This window comes from Crocodylus siamensis, chromosome 8, assembly GCF_052110815.1.
Source record: "Crocodylus siamensis isolate JL-2025a chromosome 8, ASM5211081v1, whole genome shotgun sequence".
Lineage (NCBI taxonomy): Eukaryota > Metazoa > Chordata > Crocodylia > Crocodylidae > Crocodylus > Crocodylus siamensis.
The window spans coordinates 27,218,988-27,237,112 of record NC_143402.1 but is presented as its reverse complement, the minus strand read 5'-3'; the positions used below and the strand labels follow the sequence as shown (position 1 = coordinate 27,237,112).

The 18,125-nt window shown below is 42.2% G+C and overlaps 1 protein-coding gene across 1 annotated transcript; it reads left to right on the top strand.

Moving 5' to 3' along the window:
• Positions 1-2,768: 2,768 nt before the first annotated feature.
• Positions 2,769-18,120, top strand: SATL1 (spermidine/spermine N1-acetyl transferase like 1). The gene is made up of 6 exons (XM_090060389.1): positions 2,769-2,834; positions 10,712-10,763; positions 13,354-13,434; positions 15,798-15,899; positions 16,806-16,846; positions 17,943-18,120. Exons 1-6 carry the CDS (start codon positions 2,769-2,771, stop codon positions 18,108-18,110), a joined length of 510 nt encoding a protein of 169 aa, XP_089916515.1. The 3' UTR covers positions 18,111-18,120.
• The last annotated feature ends 5 nt before the right edge of the window (positions 18,121-18,125 follow it).

The following is an 18,125-nucleotide window of genomic DNA, read 5'->3' as shown; positions in this document are numbered from 1 at the left end:
AAAACACTAGACAGCAGCACAATCAGAAGCAGTAAGTCACTGAAATGTAACATTATGAATCTTTTTACCACACAACTACTCAAACTCTTCTCCTAGATCTGTCCTATGGCTGAACACAACTGTCACTTTCAGATTCTGTTTTTGTTATCGGAGATCAAAGATTATGGACTTTGAATTTAGTTTACAGCATCTGTCTTGGTAAAGAATGACCTGCTAGCCTGTATCAAAGTTACTGTAAAACGATTCCTATATATTAATCTTCTGTGATTGTAAACAGGACCATAAACATGTTTAACATTAACATCTTTATGGCTGATGTATTGTAACCAGATACTAAAACTGTTAATTTAGTGACATAAGTTGATACGCTCTAACTGATATTTAGAAAATTTTGTTCAACTTTGTTACAGCCATTTACTTTTGTAAGGTAGCTTTTTATTTAAGCGTTATTGATAGAGTGGATATAACAACATTCCAATAGTAAATTTTAGAATTATCAAACATAGGTACAATGCACATATATTAACAACCTTTTATAGAAGCAGGATGTTGGCTTCCATGGTTCTCTGCTTTACCTGAGGCAGGTTAGGGTTAACTGTAGTTTTAGGAAGAGTTTAGATTATGGATTTGTATAGAATGGTTCAGATAGGGATGACCCTGCTTCAGGCAAGGGGTTAGATTAGATGACCAGTGGAAATCCCTCCCAGCCCTACGTCTCTATGATTCTATGACTATAGAAAAAAAATCTGTTTTTGAATGATAATTTCCCTTGTGTCTGTAGAGATAATTAGGTTCAACGGTGGACAGAGACAAAGGCCTGTTGATAAAAGAGCCAGATAACCTAGATAACAGCAAATTAGAAGAGGTAATATGGGGAGACTTAACAGTGTGCTTAGAAATCTGGGCATTTGCTTAGTTATCTACAATGTTTGTATACTAAAGTGAGAGGCATAGGGAATAAGTAGAAACAGTTGCAAGTCCTAGTATAATCAGGGAAGTATGATGTAATTGGGATAACAGACTTGGCAGGATAGTTCTCATGACTGGAATACTGTCACGCAAGGGTGCAAGTTGTTTGGGAAGGGCAGACAGTGGGAAAAGTGAACTGATATTACTTTTTAAAGAGAGGTGTACATTTGTTTTGTGGTGCAGTGTGAAGTAGGAGGTAGGCCTGTTGAAAGCCTTGGGGACAAGAGAAGACCAGAGAACAGTATAAGTGATCTCATAGTGACTATCTACCTGTATGCTGCTGCGTGGTCCAGCCTGTTTACTATTTTCAAACAATTAACAGAAGCATCCAAATCATAGGACTTCAGTTACTATGACATTTATTGGCTGGACCACACAGCAGTATACAGGCAGCCCACCAAGTTTGTGATGTGTCAGAGAGAACTTTTTGGTACAGATGTTGGAGAAGCTAACTATGGGGGAAGCTCAAAAACAGGGAAGAATTGATCAAGAATATGAAGGTGGAAGGCAAGTTGGGTGACTGTGACCATGAAATGATAGAATTCAAGATCCTAAGGAAAATAAAGGAGAGCAGAATAGACACTGTAATTTAGTGGAGTAGACTTTTGCAAACTCAGGAAAATGGTAGGCAGGATCTCATGGAAGGCAAAACTGACAGGAAAAGAAGTCCAGGAGAACTGGGTGTTCCTTAAGGAAGTAATATTAAGAGTGAAGAGCAAGGTATTTTGATGCAAAAAAAGGATAGGAAGTGCAGGAAGACACCGGTATGACTCCCATGACTTGAAACTAAAAAAGAAAAAAAAACCCTAACAAAAAAGTGGAAACTTGACCTTATTTCTAGTGAAAATAACCAGGACAACAAAAAACCCCCTTTGGTATGCTGAAAATATTTTTAGAGAAACATCTTATAAAAGTTTAAAAAGTTGAGGTGCATATACTTTAGAAACAGAGGAAATAGAAGCTAAAAAGCTGGAAACAGAAGGATAAATACATATTGGCATGAAATGGAAAGAAAGGAAAAACATAAAACTTAAACACTGAGTGACAGTTAATCAGTCTATGGATGGGGGAAAAAATGGATTACATTTATTGCTGTTTTCCTCCCCTACTTCTTGGCCAGTTGTACCCTACTATGAAAGTCTTTGACTCACTTTGAATCTTCCCAGACACCCAGCACTCCCAGTGCTCTCACCTTCAGCTTATTAAGTACAGCCTACTTGCGGATGTTTCTCAATATACTTATCTTTGTGAAAGAGTCCACCTGCTACCCAAAGAAATCAAAGAAAAGATAAGAGACGATGGCCATCAGTTCTAGGCACCCCCCCAAAAAAAAATAATTAAAAAAAAAACCCTGAGAAAACCCATAGCTAGTGCTAAGACAGGCAACTGCTCAAATTTCACACTCCACAGACTGTCTTCTGCCTTTTTCTTTCCTGTTCTTAGTGAATGAATTCAGAGTCTAGTATGCCACTGTGCCATTACCCTGAGACAGGGGAAAGGTGGGGATTGTGATGCTGGATTCCATTGTGACTCTCCACCTGCTCAAGGGCTGCTAGTTTAAAAGGTAGTAAGACTCAGGGTATAAACAGGGCAGCATGTAACCCAGGAAGAGGCAGGGAGTGGAGGAGGAGGAAGAGGGGAAGGAATAAACATTTTACCTTTTGTCCATCCTTTGAAATGGTGAATGAGGAGCAAGATCTCAAGTAGCATCCCAGCTTCTTCCATAAGCTTCCTCCTGAGAAGTAACCAGTCCTCTGCTGCCTCCTGCTTCCCCTAGGCCTGAAATTAGTGTTGGTGCCATGAGCTGTTTCAGAATCCGTGCAGCAGGGCCTCAGGACTGTCCTGAAATCCTGCGTCTTATCAAAGTAAGAAAGGGACAGTGGGGTGTGCAGGTATCTTTTCTTTATTCTAGGTCAGATGTGTCCGCTTTCCTTTGGACAGTATTCTTCCATGTTTACTTTTTAAAACATACTAGTATTTTCTCTCCTACCCATATGCCAGAGCGAGCAAGCCTCTTTTGACTTTACTGCTTTTAGTGTGCTGGTGGTATAAACAAATTAATTAGAATTACCTTACTGGTCATAACTAAGAGTATGAGCTCTGCACATAGCATGTCAGAGAAGTAGGCAAAAAGCTTACTTTCTATTCTGCCAACTTATTTCTTCCTTTCAGTTTACCCAAATAACAAAACCACCTGCCCCCTAATGTCCTTCTCTCTCTTGTCTTCCATTCTTCTTACATGCCGCTTCTTCACTGTCCTGATCTTTCATACTTTCTTATTTTCTTCGTTCAGCTACTTTTATTTCTTTCAAAAAGGCTATAATCCTCCTGAAAAAATAAGTGCCCAATGAACTAGACAGGACCTCGAGCAGGGAAAACAAAAGTCATACAGCTGCCATGAGACATAGGTTTGTGCTGAACTTTGTGCACTGACTCAGCTTGTTTCTTGTTGGATTCTATTTCCTAATAGTGTCCTGATTAGCATACTAGATCTTTGTAAACTCTTTGAAATAGGGACCCTGTCTTTAAAGGATCTAACAGAATTTTGATACTGTTTGAAAGCAATAAAGTACTAATAAGAATCAATTTAGAAAGGGAACATATTGACAGGATTTTTTTCTGAGATTCATTAAAAGCTTGTAACAGTCTCCCCAAGGCTGGTAGCAAAAGACCCACTTGTGAATTTTAAGAGCATAAAACCCAAGAGATAAAACCTGAGATGATGCATCACAAGAAACATTTTTTACTGGTAGGGGGAAGATTACTGTAGATGAACTAATGGGTCTTTTCTACTTATGACTTCTGTTGCTCTATGGACAGTTGACATATTATGAAAACAAAACAATTGCAATGGCTACTCTTTAAAGCTCCAATGTTCATATTGGTTGCTAAACATAGTGAAAGTTAGCTCACTTATGCTTTTTGTGAGAGTTCTGTTAGGCAGCTAAGAGGTACTGCTTACAAGGTGCTGAATCTGAGAGCGCTGTTTGTTTAACTGGCTGCTGGAAAAAAATAGTAGTGTTTGGAGATAGCATATTTCTAAATAGCTTTGTATTACAAAAGAGAAACTGTTTAGTTTGGCTACATTAGCCACTTAGTTTCCTTGGGACTTAGAAGAGTAGATAGATAAAAATATAGTAGGATTGATTATCATTGACATTTGTATTTTTAATTAATTATTATTACCTAATTTAATTAATTATTATAATTCTAATGATTCAAACTGTCTATGACAAAAACAAGAGAAATGAGTTGCTAAACATAACTATGAAAAATAGAGGTAATTAATGTATTATAATAGCATTTGTAACGTGCACTATTACAGTCATACAAAAACATGGTGCTCAGGCAATGCTGTTAACGTCACGGTGTTATAAAGACAGCCCAACAATTTGTCATACTTAATCAAAAGCTCTCAGTTTTATTTTTCTATTATTTTCTTAGGTTGAAAAAAAATGGTAGAAGATAAAGTTTGAGGGAAAAGCCAGTGAATAGATTGCTCATCAGGGGGTACATCTACACATGCTATTAAGGTGAAGCAATAAACTCCAGCACTTACTGAGTTTATTGCTCCCTGGTGTGCTGTTTGACTGTGTGCCTGGGACTGCAGCATGTTCATAGAATCATAGAAGTAGGGTCGGAAGGGACCTTGTAGATCTTCAAGTCCGACCCCCTGCCAGGGCAGGAGAAAAATTGGGCTGAAATGACTCCAGCCAGGTAGGTATCAAGCCTCCTCTTAAAGACCCCCAGGGTAGGAGCCAGCGCCACTTCCCTTGGAATTTTTTTCCAGATCCTAGCCGCCCTAACTGCGAAGTAGTTCTTACAGGTGTCTGATCTAAACCTACTGTCCAACAACTTATGGCCGTTATTCTTTGCTATGCCAGGAGGTGCAAGGGGAAACAAGATCTCTCCCAAACCCTTCTGGTCCCCGCTAGTGAGTTTATAGACAGTCACCAGGTCCCCCCTCAGCCTTCTCTTGTGAAGGCTGAACAGGTTCAGGTCCCGCAGTCTCTCATTGTAGGGTCTACCCTGTTGTCCCCGGATCATGCGGGTGGCCCTCCTTTGGACCCTCTCAGTGTTGTCCACATCCCTCCTGAAGTGGGGTGCACAGAACTGGACACAGTACTCCAGCTGCAGCCTGACCAGTGTCACATAGAGGGGGAGTATCACCTCCTTGGCCCTGCTAGAGATGTACCTGTGGATGCACGACAAGTTCTGGTTAGCCCTGCCAACTGTGACCTTGCATTGCCGGCCCATGTTCATCTTGGAGTCAGTAATGACTCCAAGATCCCTTTCTGCCTCCGTGCTCTCAAGAAGGGAGTTTCCCATCTTATAAGTGTGCTGCTGGTTACTACTGCCCAAGTGCAGCATCCTGCACTTGTCAGTATTGAAGCGCCTCCTGCTTTTGTTAGCCCACCCCTGTAACCTATCCAGGCCTTGCTGCAGTCTTTCCCTCCTGACTAGTGTGCTCACCTCACTCCAAATTTTGGTATCATCAGTGAATTTAAACAGGTTGCTTTTCACCCCATTGTCCAAATCGCTGATAAAGAAATTGAACAGCGTGGGCCCAAGGACCGAACCCTGAGGGACTCTGCTGCCCACTTCCCCCAGGTCGAATATGACCTGTCCACCACCACCCTCTGAGTACGACCCTTGAGCCAATCTGCAATCCATCTGACTGTGTAGGCATCAATGCCACAGTCGCCCAATTTTTTAATGAGGGTGGGGTGGGAGACGGTGTCAAAGGCCTTGCTGAATTCCAGAAAGACTACGTTCATGGCAACACCTGCATCCAATGCTTTTGTGATCATAAAAGGCAATCAGGTTGGTCTGACATGACCTGCCCCTAATAAAACTGTGCTGGTTGCACTTCAGCATCATCCCTGAAGCTGGCCTATCGCAGATGTGCTCCTTGATGATCTTCTCAAAGAGTTTCCCTAGGATTGAGGTAAGTCTGACAGGCCTATAGTTGCCTGGGTCCTCCCTCCTCCCTTTTTTAAAGATAGGGACCAAGTTGGCTATCTTCCAATCATCTGGCACCTGGCCCAAGCACCACGAGCGCTCGTAAACCCATGCCAAAGGCCCTGCAATAACCCCTGCTAGCTCCCTTAACACCCTGGGGTGGAGAGCATCTGGACCCACTGATTTGAACACGTCCAGCACCTCCAGAAGCTCTCTAACCTTGTCCTTCCCAACCTGAGGTCTGGAGGTGTTCCCCTCGGGTCTGTCTTGCATCACGGTGGGGAAGTCCCAGTCCTTGCCCAAGAAAACGGAGGTGAAGAATTGGTTAAAGAGGTCTGCTTTCTCCTGTGGCGCAACTACCAGATTGCCCGGAGAATCTTGCAGGGGCCCCACATTTCCCGGTGCTTTCTTCATCCTCCCTATATATTTAAAAAAGGACTTTTTATTATCTTTGATTTTGGATGCTAGTCCTAGCTCTATGTCCACTTTAGCTTCCTTGACAGCCCCTCTACAGGCCCGAGCAGAGGAGCTATACTCCTCTTTGGAGATAGCAACCCCCCTTCCACTAGTTGTACGCTGCCTTTTTGGCAATCAGGCATTCCCGGACACCCTTATGAGCCGGGGGGGTTTTCGGGCACTCCTGCCCGCCTTGCTTCTTGTTGGGATGGTCACCCCTTGGGCCCTGAGTATCGTCTCCTTAAGGAACAACCACTCATTTTGGGCACTGAGTTCCCCTGGTCTCGAGAACCCCAGTGCCTCTGCCACTAATCTCAACTCGTTGAAGTTGGCCCTCTTGAACTGGGTCCAAGCAGCCCCAGCTGGCAAGGGGTCCAGTGGTCAGCTTGCCTGTCCGGGGCTGCTCTGACCCAACTCAATGTGCTGCAGAGGGGCTGGCTGGGGTATGGGGGTGCTCCATTGCGGTGCTAGCTGGCAAGCAGCCCCTGCACTGAAGTGTCAGAACCAAATTTGAATGAGGTGCTGGATAACACAGTGTTAAGCACAGGCATGCACGGACAAGTAAGTGGAAAATCCCCAGAGGGCTAGTGAGCATGCCCAGCACATGCCCCTTACTTGACCCCACACTTGTCCATCATAAAAGTTCAATGAGGTAATCTGAATTGGCACTATGCACATGCCTAGACATGCACCAGAATGGACTAGAACTTTCCAAAAGGGGAGCTATCTGATTGGCCACTTGAAGCATATTTAAGGCCAGTGAGTCTCCACCCCCAGCGGAGACCAGACCCGACCTGAGCAGAGACTGCTACAGCAGAGACTGCCTCAGGAGAGCCTCTTAGAACCCTGGTTTGCTTCCCAGAGTTCTGCTGGTCTCCCCGCCACTGTTGTATCCCGGTGTACCTTCCTAGAAAGCGTTCTTCTTGTCTCGACCATTCGTTATTGGTCATTGTTTACTCGTTCACGTTCCGGTTATCTTTGACTCGTTTCGGCCCTCGTTCTTGATCATTCGTTCGTTTCTCGTTACTCGTTTACTATGTTCTGGCCTCGTTTCTCGTCATACGTTTCTGATCAACTCATTATTCGACTCGTTCCTGTTCATCAACTTCATTCCTGTTACTGACTCGGCACCGTTTCTTGTTCACTGTCATCATATTATCATATTACTGTAACTAAGTTTGACCAGCCTACGCTACCACCATCAGTGGTGTAAGTAAACAATAAAAGCAATCTGTTTTGAAACCACACACGTGTCCCGCCCGCTCTGACTCCTCGCCACTAATCCCACCTGTTCGATCTGTACTCGACCCACCGTGACACCGGGGCGCTCGGCCCCGACATGAAGCACCCTTGTGCCCCGACCAGCTGCATCAGCATCTATAAGTCCAGTGCTATGGAGTTAAAAAAATATGCAGCAGTATGGTACTTGTATTTACAAGTACTACCCTACTGCAGAGTTAATTCGTTTTCTGTGGCTTAATAGGGCAGCACATGTAGACAAGAGAAATTCACTGTGGAGCTAATTGGTCTACTCCAAGGTAACCATCTCATGTAGACACACCCAGTGAATGGTAAATAATGACAGTAAATGAGCATACCAACCACATCATATTGGTGTTAATATGTGAAACTAGATAAACCTTTGGGAGTGCAAAATTGTTTAATGAAACCAGTTAATTATTAATTTTAACCAGTGCTTCTGGGGCAGGACTTCATCCCTTCAGAACGGCCTGTCAAGGCCCATTGTACTGTCAAATCTCATGTTAGGTTTTCATGTGGATGAATCCATAGAGTCTTTGTATTCCTTACGTATCATACAGATGGGTTCTAGATTGGGGTGGGCAAAATACGGCTCATGGGCTGGACCTGGCTTGCCAATTGATTTTATCTGGCCTGAGGGTGGGTGGTGGCTCTGGCCTCTACTGGTGCTGCAAGGAATGCTGAGTGGAAGCAGCCCTGCCTACATACTCAGCACCAGGCCTGCAGGGCCAGATGCCATCTCTTAGGTGCCATCGGGGAATGGAGTCCTGGCCATGGGTTTCTATGCTGTCTCTCCCACCCTGCTATGATGGCACAGGTGACCGGTATGAAGGGAACAAGGGGGCAGGTACCTCCCCCCCCCACAAGATTAGCCCCTGGAGGTGGGACATTTTTTTGCCATGCGGGACACTAAGCCACGGCACAGAAGTATAGGAATGGATATGGGGCCCGCCCACAAATTGTGCCCCCCCCAGGCACTTGGGAGCCACAGGGTGTGTGTGTGTTGGGAGGGGGTGGGTACACACACTAGAAGCCCTGATGGTGGGCCAGGACAGGGCAGAGGCCCATGGCCAAGCTCCATCTCCTGTCCTCCCAGCTGTGGATGCGGCCAGCAAGTGCTAATTCTGGGTGAGGGGGGCACGGTTAGGGGGCTGGGGCTGCAGAGCACGCATATGTGTGCAGCCCTCAACAACTCACCAAATCTTGTTAAGTGAACCTTCAGCCCAAATACATTGCCCATCCTTCTTCTAGGCCCTCTCTAAATATATCTGCACAGAGAAAAGGGTATGGATTTAGGATTCTTGGATCAATTCACAGGAAGTCCTGAAGAGCAAGGACTGAGAAATGGTACTGCAGCACTGGGTCTTGCCTACGTATAGGAAATTGTGATAGGTTTAGTCTCCTCAATCCCGCCCTTAGTTTCCTCATCATAGATTAGCCCATCCACAATACCTACAATATGCCACCTACTCCCCTTTCCTCATAAGGAAGAAATGGATAGGCTCTTGCCTTGCCCAAGGATATCCTAGGTGTAAATCAGGAGCTTCTCTGCAGTCCTCCTGCTCAGGAGCTCTTTGTTTCACAGTCTCCAGGGCCAGACTGTTTACCTCTACTCAGGCCCTGAGTTTATATACTCTCTAATTTCTGCCCTTTTCCAATCAGGTGTTTCCCCTGGACAGGTCCTGCCTGAGCCTTATCTTGCAGCCTTTCTCCTCTTAAAGTATCAGGAGCATTAAATTCCCTATTGCAGCAGCACTACAAAATGTAGCTCTATTCAAATTGCTGTTTCCTTCAGCAACATTTCTGTCAGCACTTCTGCCATTTTTGTAGCACTGTCAGGGGTATGCAAGTCTGTTCCCTTGACTGTTATAGCACTACAAAGCAGTCCAGGATCATTCTCAGGCAGCTCAGGCTTGTCCTCTGAACCATGGTTTCTCTTTCTCTCTCCTCCAGGTCAGCAACTTCTGACCTTGGCTAGTCCTAAGGTATAAACATAACTTTTTCCCCTACTATAAAAGCATGTCCCTTTCTTTCTATCTCCTGTCCCACCACATCCTAGGTAGCTCTACAAGTCCTCATATCACTCACCTAGTTTATCTGGCTTTTAAAGAGCAATGTTAACAAATTATTTTCTATAGAGAATGAAAAAATCCCCAAATGCAGAATTCCCCTTAGCAGTCTATAGAGGCAATAAACTATTTCTCCTTGCCACCCCAGGGTACTTCTACCATACCATTAAGGTTTAATTAACTGTTTAAGATCTGAGGAGATAACATAGCCTTTGGTACCAAAGGTGCATGCCACACCTGATGAAGTTATACAGAGACAGTTAAAACACTGACATCTGTCAGCAGCTTAATTTTAGCCAATATTTCTGGAAGATATTGAGCTAATTTAATAGCAGTAATACTGAATTAACAGTAAACTGTTTTGTTTAATTTCAGAAATACTTTCACAAAGGAATGTTGTTCCTAGTTAAACAAAAACAAACAAACAAAAACCCCAAACCCAGAAAGCTCTTATAGTAATTGGAGGAGTTTGGCAATTAGACTGAAAATTCACACTTGTAATATAACTTTTATAAGTGACACTTAAGTTACTATAAAACTAAGCAGTGAAAAAAATATTTTCTGTATTTTCAGATTGTATATAATCAGTATTTTTCTTCCCTGTGTATAAAGTTAGTTGGCCTTGTGTGCTTTTATCTTTCATACAACAGCAAGGTATTGTCTTTATAAATACTTGTTTTCAAAATTTATTAGATTTCAAGTTAATGTTCCTTTAAGATTTTCTATAGAAGGTTATGAAAATGAAATTGATTAGCAGAACTATTTTTGTCACATGGTACTCAGTTTATAAATACTAGAATGTGTTTTTTCCCATAGTAAGCTAAAGAATAGATTAAATGTCCTTCTACTCACTTGACAGGGTCTATTCCCTGAAAAAAAATCATGAAGAGTCCAATAAACTCCTGATCTTACACTGAGTGCTATGCTTTCCACAGTGCTCTGAAAAGTCATCAATTATTGGTTAAGTCTTATACTTGGATTTTTTCATTTGACAGGAACTAGCTGCTTATGAAAATATGCCAAATGCAGTAACACTAACAGAAACAGGTACAATTTAAAAACCTTAATTTTTCAGAGTTTAAATAAAAACATTGATGCAAACCCATGTATTGTATAAAATAGGTACTTGCTGTAATATTTACAACAGTTTATGGTGAATATTGCTTTTGTAGATAATGTGGTAAAGTGGGACTATCAAACATAGACCATGGCCCATGTCTGGCAGCTACCAGCAGGCTAGAGAAGTTGGGGGCATGGCTTAGCACAGAATTTAGAGTGACAGGAGGATGAGTGAGGGCTGTTCCTAACACAGCCCATTTGCTCTGAGGCCACTTGGCCTGTTACCATGGTCCATGACAAGCTTGCCTGATTGACTCTGCTGCCATTCCCACTGCTGTCCTGTACCTTGGATTGAATCTGCCACAGACATTATTCCAGGCCCAAGGCTGGGTCTACCACTGCTACCCCAGGACTTGGATTAGATCTGACCCACAAGAAGTCCTCTGGACCAGCTGGCCTGGGGCATGGGATGAGTTTGACGTTCCATTGGTAAAATATTTGATCATTTTGAAAAACTCACATCTATATTATTTATTAGCCTATCACAGACACTCTTTCCCACAAAAATCGACCCTCCAAAATTGGGGTGCATATCTTCAGTGGGAAAGCTGATTTTTGTTCACTGGAATACATGTACAAGTTTATGAGGTCAGATGGGATGCATCTGATGGGCTGCACTGGTACAGGTTGAGGACTGACTGGCTAAGCAGCACATCTGTACCAAAAGACCTTGGGGTTACAGTAGACAGTAAGCTGAAAATGAGCCAACAGTGTGCCCTTGTTGCAAAGAAGGCTAATGACATACTGGGCTGCATTAGTAGGACTGTTGCCAGCAAATCAAGGGAAGTGATTCTTCCCCACTATTTGGTACTGGCGAAGCCACATCTAGAGCACTGTGTCCAGTTTTGGGCCCCCTGCTACAGAAAGAATTTGGACAAAACAGACAAGAGTCCACCAGAGTACAACAAAAATGGTTAGGGGGCTGGGGCACATGACTTATGAGGAGAGGCTGGGGGAACTGGACTTTAGTCTGGAGAAGAGAAGACTGAAAGTAGGATTTAATAGCAGCCTTCAAGTACCTGCATAGTGGTTCAAAAGAGGTTGGAGCTAGACTGCTCTCAGTGGTGGCAGATGACAGAACAAGGAGCAACAGTCTCAAGTTGCAGCAAGGGAAGTTTAGGTTAGATATTAGGAAGAACTTTCTTACTGGGGGGTAGTAAAGCACTGGAACACGTTACCCGGAAATGTAAAATCCAGTTAGACAAAGCCTTGGCTGGGATGATCTAGTTGGGAACAGTCCTGCTTTGAGCAGAGGGTTGAACTAGATGACCTCCTGAGGTCCATTCCAACCCTAATTTTCTGTGATTTTATGAACTGAAGCAGGGAGGAGTACAAGCATGGATACGTTGTGCTCCCAATGGCTATCAGGGTGTCTGCTGCTTCGCTGTGGCCAAGGAGGTAGAAGGGCCAGATACCAGTATTAACTCTCTCAGAGCTGCTTAGGAATTTGCTGTAGCTATTGGCTGAGCATTGTAGCTTGTGCCTAAAATCAGCGGTGCCAGTGCACCTGCTAACAGGCTGTGCTCGCTGCTTAGGCCTTGGGCAGGGGGAGCAGATGAAAGCGCTGGTGCTCCCCCTGTGAGCACTGGCCGAGGAGTGGAAGTGTGCCCTCCTGACTAAGGTGGCACCAGTTGCCCACGCACTAAAACAGTAATTGAACTGGCTCAGGCAAGTGAGTTGCTACATGCAGTCTGCAGTATCCTGATGAGGCTTATGGTGTGGAAACAACACTTCATTATTTACAAGAATTTATATAAAGAATAGTTATAGTAAATATTGCCACTGCTCTTGCATGAATCTGGGGCTTAGCCTTCTTGCAGGAAGTTTCCTGCTGTCTTGCTTAGACTGTTTCCTGGGATGCCACACCTCCTGGATACTCCACGTTTTCAGTAAGACTTACTTCATGTTACACAGTTGGCCATGACTGAAAAAATCTTTTCTCTTACATTCCTCCTTTCAGCAACAGAGTGCATGTTTTATTTCAGGGCATATGGTACACAAGAATATATGGATATTCTAAGCTCTGTCATTTATATTTTGTTAACTTGTAGTTTCACTAGTTTTAAAGTCATATGATCTGTTTCCTCCTCTGAGAACAGAGAAAAATAATGTAACAGCTTAGTGAAAAGACACATGATCCGTTATTCTTTTCACATACTTTTGTTCTTGTAATTGGCAGAATTTTTCTTATTTGGTTCCATGCTGTACCTGTGTACCTGTTGAATGCTACCTTTAAAATGTATATAATGAAGATGAAGACAAATGGAATGACGTCCTCTAATTCAACATAGTTTTTTCTGACCTGACTGAAAGGAGAGACCCATTTCCTTTCCCTTCTTTACTCCAGGCTACCACTTTTTGAACAAGACATGTACTCCTATGGGAAAAAGAGATGGTGGTGTTTCTAAAAAGTTATAGTCTAGGTATTCTCAAATATATGGCAACACAAATGATCTCATGTACTAATTTTAGTGCTGGAAGATGGCCATGAGCTCAATGGCTTTCATTTTAATTTTAGATTTGCTTGAAGATGGCTTCAGAGAACATCCTTTGTATTACTGTCTAATAGCAGAGGTGCCAAAAGAGGGGCAAGCAGGAAGTAAGCTAAACATTCATGTAATGATTATCTTCAACAATTGTAGAAACAATGACATACATGCTAACATTGCAGTCTAACTCAGAAAATATCACTCCTCTTAATAGTTTCTAGTGCTAGAAAAAATGTAAAAAGTGCTACAGGTGGTCATATGTGCCTGCTCCCTTGGCTGAAGAACAACACAATTGCAAACAAAGGCACACTTTCCATCCAGGGGGCAATAGGGGGCTGATCCTTAGCACCCCTCCCCCCACTCTCAAGGGAGTCTGCCAGTCAGTAGACAGGTTTCCGGTCTGCTGTTGCTGTGCAAACATTAAAGGGCAGTGGTGTTCTTCAGGCTCCCGCTGACTGCCAGCCAGCCATGTAAAGGGCAGAGAAGCAGACCAAGCCAGCTCTTCTCCCTCCTTCCTTTCCTCATGGAAGTGTGGAGGGTGAGGACTATTGGATACTAATGGACAGGAATACCTGCCTGCATGTTAAATTTGTTGTGGAAAGCCTCCCCAAAACAAAAGTTTCTGTTTTAAAAGGTTTTTTTCACCTGTAGATCTACAATTTTTGGTCTGGAGTAGCCATATTTTTAATGAATGTGGGGCCCACAGGCTTTTTGTGCTGCTAAAACAGATGATAAAAGTATGATAAAAATATTTGAAAGAGCCCCTAAGTCTATCATTTTCACCATTTCCCTTTCTCTTCATATCCCTCTAACGGCTTCCTCTTTTGTGTCATAAACTTATTGTCTTCATTTTCAAGAACCTTTATTACCCTATGCTATCAACTCTCATTGAAAATGTTGATTCCTTATATCTTCTTTTTCTACCAAGTCACATACAAGCTACTTGTCTTTACTTCTAAATTGCATCATGTCCCATTTCTAGCCTATTTATCCTGTCTCATTCAGTATCAAAAAGTTGATTCCTGCCTCCAGTCAGCCCATATTAGCACCCTCCACAGTAACTTTTCAAATAAACACCTTAAGGCCATCTTTTATGGTGCCATTCACCTATCTCCTTGTCCTCCTTTACAACTTTTCTTAAAACTCTCCTTTGCTGTACTGCCAACACAACACAACACTTGATAATGATTAGGTTGCTAGCACACTGAGAGACGGCTGCCATCCATACTTTCTCCTTCACCTCTACATGATGATTGTATCAGACAAGATAAAACAAATTGATATGTAGGACATGCGTACACCACAGAAACTTTCTGTGCCAGGCTGTAGCAAACACATGTACTGTACTGCTCTGCATGCACTGCTTCCTGAGCTGAAAGCAGTGTAGCCACACTTAACTAGCCCCGCTGCAGTGCTATATAACACTACTGAGAGGTGCAGTATAAACAGGCCCGTAGCTTGTTAAGCTGTTGGGGGCAGGGATTGTGCGTTTATATAGCAGCTAGCACAATGCAGTCCTGGTCCACAACTAGAGCTCACAGGTACCATGCAATACAAATAATAAAAATACCTTTGCAAAATGGTTTTGTCTCTACATTGTAACTTTGCACTTATAGATTCATAGATTCTAGGGTTGGAAGGGACCACAGTGTGCCATCTAGTTCGATCCCCTGCCCCTGGCAGGCAAGAAAAGGGATCACCAAACCCGGGGTCACGTGAACCCAGCCAGGTGCCTGTGCACTCTCATCTTGAAGACCCCCAAGGATGGGGTGAGCACCACCTCCCTTAGAAGCCCCTTCCAGATCCTGGCAACCCTGACTGTGAAGAACTTTTTTTTAATGTTCAGTCTAAACCTTCTCTTCAGTAGCTTATGGCCATTGCATCTTAGACTGTCCTGAATAGCAGAAAGTTTAGACTCTCCAGATGTTAAAAGTTCTTTCTTTATCAAAATATATTAGTAATTTTGAAAAATACCTGCAATTCAGATGGAATACTTTTCCATGCTATCTTTTTATGTCGTACTTATTACTGCAAAATCTGTTTGTTGCATTTTATAATTCAGTAGACTTCAGTCTTCAATGACAGATACCTGAGTTTATAATAACAAGCATTCAGGGCTGTCCAATTTCTGGGAGAGGGACTGCATATGTACAACTCCCTTCTGAATGTGCATACACATTGTGGGCAACCTGGCTCCTCTCTTGACACAGAGCAGCATCCTTCCACTGCCCCACCCCCAGGAGTGCAGGAACTAGAAGCCAGAGGAAGGAGAGAGAAACTTGGCAGCAACAGGTGCTATGTGGGGGGGCAGTCCAGAGGCCACATGTTAACTCCTTGTAGGCTGCTGGTTGGACAACCCTAATTTAGAAAGCTAAAGGGAGTCTATTAAAAGAGCCATATTGGATATTAGCTTTTACATAAACAAGCCAGTTATCCCACACTTCATTTTTTTTCCTTTCCACCTCCCCTGCAGGTAGTTACGCTGTAGGCTATGTTATGTATTACTTTACATATGACCCTTGGATTGGCAAGTTACTTTACCTGGAAGACTTCTATATTATGGAGACTTATAGAGGTAAAAATCACAATAGTTGTAAGCTTCCTCTTAATATTAATTAACCAATTTAATTTTTTACTATTTACCAACTCTCATCTCTCTCTCTCTCTCTAATACTTTGAGCTACACAATTCTGGAAAAAATAATCCTGAAAGTTTAGATGAATCCTCTTTCCAAACATTAAAAATAGTCTCTTTCAAAACAGAATATACTTGACTACAAATTACTAACACAGGCTGCCCATTATTTTCTCAGAATGTAAGTCACAGGAGGTTTGTTAGTTTATATGTGAACTTAAAATTATTTTTCAATGAAGTCAATGTGATTTAACTTCTGATAAAAAAATATTTAAAAGTTAGCTTTTAAATGTAATTAAGTAAAAGATCCAGAACTTGACCTGTAATAGGACATGATAGATATCATATGAAGTTTTTATTTTTTTCTTACTTTCTCCTTTATTTTAAAGTGCTTTAGGACAAAACAATATCATATTCCAAAATTTGTAGAAAAAAATTAAACCAAAATCCAGAATTGCATATAATGGAAACAATTAATCTTAAATAAAAATATACTCTATGCAGTGGTTTAAAGAGATCATTATACCTTTCTAATTTAACATTACTTTCTTATACAAGCTTAACTGCACGCACAGAATAGTTCAAAACAACTCACATAAACATTAAAGTATATTCTCTCTAAAACAGACTTCAGTGAAGTGCTATATTAACTTTACTAATATAGAATAAAGTTATGTAACAAAATATTTTTCTTGATTTTTCTAATAGAAATTAAAGCTAAATTACTATGAAACTTCTATTAAATACGTTCAATGTATTAAAAATGTTCCACTACACATTCTTAAAATTACATCCTGCAGTGCAACTTTTGCTATACTGATACGTTATTTCTTGCATTATTTAACAGGTTTGGGCATTGGATCTGAAATCTTAAAGAGATTAAGCCAGGCATGTATTATTTAAGACAAAGACTTACGAATTCCACACAATTTAAAGTCATTTTCCTCATTTTATTATGGCAGAATGTAAGATTTTTATCTGTGCATTCATTTTACAGAATCCACATTAAGGATTAACATGACAAACATGGAGAATGTAGATTTTATAAAGCTGTGTTTTTCCTAGGGTACCAGGGCCAGAGCTGCCACTGCTACCAGCTGGCTGGGTGGGAGACAGAGCCACCATGTGATCTGTACCCTGGGCCAGAGCTGGAACAGCAACTGAGGGCAAGTGGCAGCAGGGGCAGCAAGTGGCAGTGTAGGGCAGGTGCTAGGGGCACAAGAATTTCATAGTGGGGAGGGACATAGACAGCAGGGTAATGGTAGAAGGGACACATTTAAGATGACAGTAATTAAATTCTATACATAAAAAAACCCCACATTTATACATTTTCCATGTATAGAATCTAATGGGGGGAGGTGAGGGGGTGGAAATCATCTTAAATTTTGAAGTCACCTTGGATTTAGGTAAATATAATAATATGTTGGCCAGGACACATGCTTGGTCTAAACTCCTATACAAAACAGCAGAGCAACTCTCAGCCATTATGCGATAATAGCAGCTGTGAATCAGCACCAGAGTTTGTACTGAAGATGCCACTCCTCATGAAGGAGTATCTAGTTCTTCCAAACCTGTTTACTTGTTTCACACAATTCTCCAGAAGTGGACCCAAAGACTAGGTTTTCATACTGCCCTTTTCTTTTGCTTGGTAACGAAAAGTTGTTTAATCCAGCACCCTATTGACTCATTGGTCCTGTGAATACAATGATGGCAGTAAAAGATAAGGTGTCCTCAAGGACAATTAAGTCTCAAACTGTTGCTGGTTTCTTGAGTGTTTACGATCCATGTGAGAAGATGGACTAATTTGTTAGAAAAAATGAACTGTTTCAGCATCTACTGTGTGTACAATAGTCTCGTACATGGTACCAATGACTCTCCCTACACAGACCATTTTCTCCATATGCAGAATAGTATCCCAACTAATATGGAAAATGAGTTCCAAAATAGTGTCTTGCAAGTAATACAGAATGTTTACTTTTAACAGATAGCAATTGAGACCAACTGTAGCCGCATGCATTTCCTTGTAGTCATCTGGAACAAGCCGTCTATCGAGTACTATGTGAGACGTGGAGCTTCAGATCTTTCTACTGAAGAGGGCTGGCATCTTTTCAAATTTGACAAAGAGACTCTTCTCAGAATGGCAACTGAATAACAATGAAGATTCACA

Bases quoted from the DNA above. Each gene is read 5' to 3' on its own strand.
- SATL1 (XM_090060389.1), top strand. From the start codon at position 2,769: ATGAGCTGTTTCAGAATCCGTGCAGCAGGGCCTCAGGACTGTCCTGAA. The intron at 15,900-16,805 runs GTAAAAATCACA...ATTATTTAACAG, and splicing joins TATTATGGAGACTTATAGAG to GTTTGGGCATTGGATCTGAA. The intron at 16,847-17,942 runs GCATGTATTATT...TACTTTTAACAG, and splicing joins TCTTAAAGAGATTAAGCCAG to ATAGCAATTGAGACCAACTG.